The sequence below is a fragment of the Lissotriton vulgaris genome, chromosome 3_2 (genome assembly GCF_964263255.1).
Source record: "Lissotriton vulgaris chromosome 3_2, aLisVul1.2, whole genome shotgun sequence".
Classification (NCBI taxonomy): Eukaryota; Metazoa; Chordata; class Amphibia; order Caudata; family Salamandridae; genus Lissotriton; species Lissotriton vulgaris.
Window position 1 is genome coordinate 236,614,527 of NC_141690.1, and position 7,317 is coordinate 236,621,843.

At 48.8% G+C, this 7,317-nt stretch overlaps 1 protein-coding gene across 1 annotated transcript in view; it reads left to right on the forward strand.

The window, feature by feature from the left end:
* Positions 1 to 6,899, forward strand: part of LOC147725587 (progonadoliberin-2) — a 50,770-nt gene extending 43,871 nt beyond the window's left edge. The window contains exon 3 of the mRNA XM_086964550.1: positions 6,524 to 6,899. Within this exon, the coding sequence (XP_086820676.1) occupies positions 6,524 to 6,556 (33 nt within the window). The 3' untranslated portion in view covers positions 6,557 to 6,899. The remainder of the gene's footprint in view (positions 1 to 6,523) is intronic.
* Positions 6,900 to 7,317: the final 418 nt, after the last annotated feature.

The following is a 7,317-nucleotide window of genomic DNA, read 5'->3' on the forward strand; positions in this document are numbered from 1 at the left end:
GTCATTTCAAATTCAAAAAATGTTTATTCGGCCAATAAGGCCATAAAAGACAGATAAAAACAGTTTACCACATATGATGATTTATGTATGTGTCTTGTCTTGTAAAGCGCACTGCTGCCCTGAGGCGTCGTGGCGCTGTAGACCGCTGGGGAACCCGTCCTGGCTTTCCCTGTGAGATGGTTCCTACTGGGTATCTCCAAGGTGAAACCAGGCATCCCCGGCGAATGTGAGGGGCCGTTGTAGAGATGAGGCAAGCTAATGCCCAGAGTTGCCGAGTGTGATCCCTGGTTAGAGTAGGCACTGAGGCGAGAATTATCGAGTCCGCTGACCCTGGTTCACGACCCTGCCGCGTCAAGAATTGAACCCTGGTCCCGGGCCGTTCTCTGCTTCCGGGTCTGCCGCCTCTAACCAGTGAGCCACACCATCGACATCAAAATCCCCATTTGGTGTGTCGACAAGGATAAAATCATAATACAGCAAAAGTGTGGATCAGTATAATAAAATCTCTGAACTTCTGATTTACATAATTATATAAGATGAGTGGTAAAGCTTGAAGCTGGTGGAGGAAGGTATGAAAACTAAAGACACATGTGGTTTTCCTAGGACTGGAGAAGGGAAGCATTTTGGTAACCCCAGATCGATGCCCCATACACTGCCCCAGCGTGCATTGAACACAAGATATTTTTAACAAAGGCCAAATCATACCTTTAAGGGTGGGGCTGGCAAGGTTAAAAACAGTTCCCGCCGTTCTGCTAAGCTTCATGCGACAAGAGGTCACCTCAGGGTGCCACGTACCTAAGGAGTTGAAAGTCATTCTCAGGTAACTAAATTCTCTGACACTTACCAAGTGCTGATCTTTAACAATAAGTCTATTTTAAGTTTTCTTTACAGGCCCACAAGTCATCAATCAATCAGTCAATCAATCAATCAGGGGATTTAAAAAGTGAGCTACTCACCTGTGAGGGTCCCAAGGCGCTGGGGGTGCAGCTCCGGTTCAATCGAAGAGCCAGGTCTTGACGTTCTTCCTGAAGGTGTGGAGGGTGGCAGTGCGTCTGATGTTCACTGGGAGCCTATTCCAGGCATTGGCTGAGATGTAGGAGAAAGCTCTACCTCCTGCTCTGGTTCTACGGATCCGGGGGGTCTCTGCGAGGGCGAGGTCTGTGCAGCGAAGGTTCCTCTTGGGTATGTGGATGGAGACTCTCTCGTTGAGGTATTTGGGTCTGATGTTGTGGAGGGATTTGTAGGCGTGGGTGAGCAGTTTTAAGGTAGCTCTCTTCTCGACGGGAGCCAGTGTAGGTTGCGAAGGTGTCGGGTCATGTGTTTGTGCCGTGGGGTTCCGAGGACGAGTCTGGCTGCGGCGTTCTGGATGGTCTGTAGCCTGTGTAGGAGGGTTCTGTTGATTCCAGCATAGAGGGTGTTGCCGTGGTCAAAACTGCTTGTTATGAGTGCGGGGGTATCCAATTGAATACCTTGCGGATGATCCGGAGGCTGTTGAAGCTGGCAGAGGCCATGGAGTTGATCTGGCGGGTCATGGAGAGGGAGGAGTCGAGAATGATGCTGAGGTTCCGTGCATGGTCTGTCTGGATGGGCGGACTCCTGAGGACAGAGGGCTACCAGGTGTCGTCCCAGGCAGAGGTGGAGGGTCCGAGGATGAGGACCTCTGTCTTCTCCCGTTGAGTTTCAGGCAGCTGCTTTTCATCCAGGCGGCTACGTCTCTCATTCCTTCCTGGAAACAGAGTCTGGTGTCTTCGGTTTTTTTTATGAGGGAGAGGATGAGCTGGGTGTTGTCGGCGTAAGATAGTATGCTGAGTCCGTGTTGTCTGATGAGGGCGGCGAGGGGGTCCATGTAGAGTTGAAGAGCGTGGGGCTGAGCGATGATCCTTGGGGAAGAGGAAAGGAGGGAGTCTGATCCTCTGGGTTCTGCCAGAGAGAAAGGATCAGATCAAGAAGAGGGCGGTTCCTCGTATCCCCATGTCGTGGAGTCTGGCAGCAAGGGTGCGATGTGAGATGGTGTTGAAAGCTGCGGCGGGGTCTGGAAGGATGAGGGCTGTGGTGTGCCCCTGGTCTAGTAGCAAGCATGACGTCTCAGCGCTGTGGTTGCTGCGGAATCCGGAGTGGGAGGCATCTAGGATGGAGTTTTCTTCGACGAAGGCAGTCAGCTGGGTGTTTACGAGTCTGTCAATGACTTTGGCAGTGAAAGGAAGGAGAGAGCTGGGCCGGTAGTTTTTCAGGTCTGTCGGGTCGGTCGTGGGCTTCTTAAAGAGAGGTTTGACCTCCACCTGCTTCCAGTCGTCGGGGAAAGTGCCAGATTCGAAGGAGGCGTTGATGGTGCATCCTAGTTCGGGTGCAATGGCGGCGTCGGGCCCTGTGGTAGATGTGCATTGGGCAGGGGTCCGTTGGGGCAATTGAATTTGAATTGAATTTAAAATACTTATAAAGCGCACAACTACCAAGCGGTTTCTTGGCGCTAGGGATGCAGTCCCTTAGGCAGGGCGGTAAGCAGGCCGCTAATGTGGAAAAACTTGAGAGAAGAGAAATGTCTTGAGAGCTTTTCGGAACTCTAAGTAGTGGGGGGAGGACCTAAGGGAAAGGGGAAGAGTGTTCCAAAAGGCAGGGGCCAGGGTGGAGAATTTCATACCTCCCGATTTCTTCTTCCTAAAGCGAGGAACAGAAAGAAGAAATTGGGAGGAGGAGCGCAGCTCTCTGCAGGGGATGTAGGCCTTAATTTCAGAATTAATGAAGGCAGGGGCCGTCCCTGTCCGGGCCTGGAACAATATGCAACCCATCTTGAAGAGGGCGCGTTCCCGGATAGAAAGCCAGTGCAAGGCTTTAAGTAAAGGGGTGACGTGATGAGACTTAGGGAGATTATAAACAAGTCGGGCGGCCTGGTTTTGAACCAGCTGTAGTCGCCGGAGGTCATAGGCAGGGACACCAGTGTACAAAACGTTGCCATGGTCAAGGCGGGAAATGACCAAGGCTAAAAGAATAAGTTTAAGGGCAGCGGGGGAGAAGAAGCATGAAATCTTTCAGATAGTGCGGAGAATCAGGAAACAAGATGAAACAACTGAGCTAATCGGTGAGTGCAGGGTAAGGTGATCGTTCAGTTTTATCCCTAAAGTCTTCACTGAGGAAGAGGGGAGGGGAGCTGGACCCAGGGAGGAAGGCCAAAACAAAGAATTCTAGGGACTGGAGCTACCACCTGTAAGGACCAATTCGGTTTTATCAGGGTTTAACTTCAGGTGGTTGTAGTTCATCCAGTCCCTGATAAAAATCATAACAGATTGAAAATTGTGAATGGAGCCTGGGGAAGAGGACAGATTGAAGATAAGCTGGAGGTCATCGGCGTAGTTGTAGACCATGACCTCCATCTGCTGTAGTGCAAAAACAAGAGGGAAAATGTATAAGTTAAACAGAAGGGGGGACAGGGAAGAACCTTGTGGGACGCCACATTGAACCTTGCGGGAAGGTGCGGAGAAGTCGGCCAGTTGGACGGCCTGAGTGCGGTCCCTCAGGAAGAAAGAGAGCCAGACCAGAGCAGATCCCCAGATGCCAGCCGCCCTGACATGGGTGAGAAGGATGGAGTGGTCAACTGTGTCGAAGGCGGCGGATAAATCAAGAAGGACCAAAGCCTGGGGTAGATTGGTGTCCAATCCCTCTCTAAGTTTGTCCATGACGGAGAGAACTACTGACTCCGTAGAGTGCGCGGGGCGAAAGCCTGCCTGACAAGGGGCTAGACAGCCATTATCCTCAGCGAAAGCACTGAGCACTTTGGTAACGTGTCATTCTAATATTTTACCTAAAAAGGGGAGAAGGGAAATGGGGCGATAATTTGCCATGGAGGTGGGGACAGCACCGGGCTTCTTTAAAATAGGGATTATATGAGCTGATTTATGTGGCTGTGGAACAATGCCCTGAGCAAGGGAGCCATTGAGAAAGGTGAGAGGGGGCAAGGGGCAAGCCAAATAGATTTGTCTAAGGATGTGTGCAGGGCAGATGTCTGAGGGGGATCCTGACTTAACCCTTTGACGTAGGGACAGGAACGTCTCCCTGGTCAGGGGAGGTTTTTGATCAAGATATGACCAATTAAGAGGGGGCTGGGGATCGGAGAAGGAGGGGGAGGGAAGTGGAATATTAGACTTAATTGTTGTGATTTTCTCAATGAAGTAATTATTGAGAGAGTCGCAGAGGGCCTGGGAAGGGGAAGGTTTGAGGGTAACTCTGTCGGAAAAGGCTAGGTCCTGCACAATAGAGAAGATTTCTCTCGGTTGGTTTTCGGCAGATAGGATTTTCGAGGAGAAATAATTAGTCTTGGCAGAGAGAATGGCTTTCTTGTATTGGTTCAGAAGTGAGGTGTATTGCAGTTTGAGTGTGGGACAGTAGGCGCGTCTCCAGGCGCGCTCTGCCTGCCGTACTGTGAGTTTCCTCTCTTTGAGTTCAGCGTTAAACCACCTATTGAGCAATTGAGTGGGTGTTCTTCATGGTCACTGTCGTGTGTTCGACTGTGGCAGGATTCCAGGTGGTGATTGCCGGCTCTTTGTCAGAGGTGGTGGGGCGTGTGGTGGGGGTTGGCGTCTGTTCGCTGAAGTTGTCATAGAGAGCTTTGATTTTCAGATGGAGGTAGGAGCTGAGCTTGTTGCAGAGTTCCTGGGATGGTGTGATGTCTGTGGCTTCGCTGGGGGGTTTAATGAATTGCTGTATGATGTTGAAGAGTTCTTTAGCGTTCGTTGCATTGGTGTGGATTTTGTTCCTGATGAAAGTCCGCTTGGTGTCTCTTAAACACTGGTGGTATCCCATCAGGGCGTTCCGGTAGCTGTAAAGGTCTTCCGGTTTCGCCAAGTTTTCTCGAGGCATCTGCAGGAGTGCCTGGCTGCTTGAAGATCAGTGGTGAACCAAGCTGCTTTTAGCAGGCGTTTATTGCCGGGGTGGTGGAGGGGTGCGAACTTGTCGGCGTAGCTGGAGATGCAGCAGTGAAGTTCCTGGGCTGTGGAGTTGGCGTTGGTCGTGTCGCTGGTTGGGTCTAGGAGGAGGGTGGCATTGAGGTGCTCCTCTGTGATCTTGCTCCAGTTCCTTCGAGGCGGGCGTGGGGGTGGTTTGGGTCCGGTGGATGTGTTGAAGGTGAAGTGTATGCATTGGTGGTCCGTCCAGGGGGGCTGCATGGTATGGCTGAAATGGATGTTTGTCTCTCCTGCGAAGATGGGGGTCGAGGGTGTGTTCAGCTTTGTGCGTGGGGGTGGTGACTAGCTGCTCCTGTCCGAGGTTGCAGAGTTTATCGAGGAGGGTAATATAGTCAGGGTTGCTGTGATTGTGGAGGTGGAAGTTGAGGTCTCTGAGTAGAATGTAGTCCGTGGAAGCAATGGCGTGGGGTGCGACGAGGTCAGTGATGGTGGTTGTGGACTGAATGCGTGGTCCAGGGGGTCTGTAGGTGAGGGTGGCCCTTAGCATGGTCCTGGGGTTGGTCTGGATCTGGAAGTCGAGGTGTTCTGTATTGGAGTGGGGTTCTTTGTGTTGGAGGTGGAGAGTCGAAGGGAGGTCTTATGAGCGATGGCGAGTCCTCCTCCTGGGCGGTGGGGTGGTCACCATGATTTGTGACTTGCCATAGTTAGTAGCCTGATAAGGCTACTCATAAAGAGAATGAAGTGATCCATTAGCATACGCAAGGTGTTAGGGGTACGAGCCAGTAGGACTGCTTCTTCAGCGTAAAACAAACAAGGTACCTGGACACCGGCGAGTCTAAGAATATCAACAAGGCTAGAAGTCAAATAAGCACAGAGACCATGTATGTCATTTCAACTGACCAAGTCTCTTGCTAGAAGACTTTGAGGTGGGATTATGCACCGGCAGGTTTGTTGTTCTCACTAGAACCTCATCTAGTGCCCAGTGTGAAGATCTTCCCCGCAAGGAAGTGCAGGACGGCCTTGATGGGGAGATATTCATGAGCACAATTATTAACTCTTCTCACAAGATCCAGCTTCTATTGTCAGCCTTGAAAAGGTGGTTGAAAAGGAGGTTGTGCTTACTGAAAATGTGCAATGGACTACAAGGGGCACTAAGGCTCCTGGGCCTGTTATGGCCGTGAAACATTTTCAACTAATACAATACTAGAGGCTTCACACAAATAGAGAACAACATTCATATGTGATTAACAATTAACACATTCATGAATATACATATGGTTCCTACCATGCCTCTTCATGAGCAAATATAAACATAATACAACATCATTTGAGAATCTTTTTACAACTTCAGCTGATGTTCTGTGATATTTATCCTTATTTACCATGTTTCTCTTTTCCTATTGTGTGCAGCACTTCATTGCCCAACTCACTGCCAAAGGGCAATAAACTCAATACTGATGGATAAATATTCAAATTCTTCAGATATAATATACTGGTCTCCTCGTTGGTGAACTTATCTTTCTTTTCCCAGGGTTTCTACACAATTAGACCTAATATGTGTGACATGATGACAGTGATATGTGTTCCTTTTGCTATACACTACGATGCATCTACTTTTGTTCCCTCAGGCGGATCTTCTCGCGAGGCGGATGCAGCGATAGAATTGGCAAAGATGCTGTGAATTGTAGACTCTTTAAACCAGTGCCTCAGCATCTCAACTTTACACTCTTTCGGAATCTGCATCTTCTCTTCCAACATGTCTGCCATGTCCGCTGGTCCATGCGAAAGCCTCATTGGCTGCCCTTGAAGCGGGATCGAACGCAGGGTCTGAAGATTGGGGTAACCTGGGCTGCATTTGAAGATCACTCACCCGGCTCCTGGATCAGCTGTTTTTCATTGTGATTTGTAATTCCCCTGGATTGAATAAAATACCTTATTTTGGTACATACAGAAGGAGGGTGCTGTCTGTTTCCCAACAAATTTCTTTCATTTGTTTTATGCTTATCAGTGGTATTCTGTAAGTTTCATTATTTTCATCCTATTATTTTAAATTTTATTTCTGTTATGGAGGAAATCTAAAGGGAAAGCTCACCATTTATTTTTGTGTGTTTTTAAACCTGTGTAGTGGAAACTGGAGGGAAATTCTACATCCATGCGCTTATCCTCAACATAGAAATACGTATCTTTGACACAAATACATAAATGTCTGTCTAATAAATGTTTTCAGTTGTACTTGCAATGTTTTAAAACATTACTTTTTTGATGTCACCATATTTCACATGTGTTAACATGAAATGCTTTGGGGTTTCTAGAGTCATTGAGCCTTTTCTCTTATAAAAGAAAACACAAAATCCGTGAAATGTGCATTGAACCTTACAAGAATGAATGAATGAATGAATGAGAGATTTGTATTGCACGACTT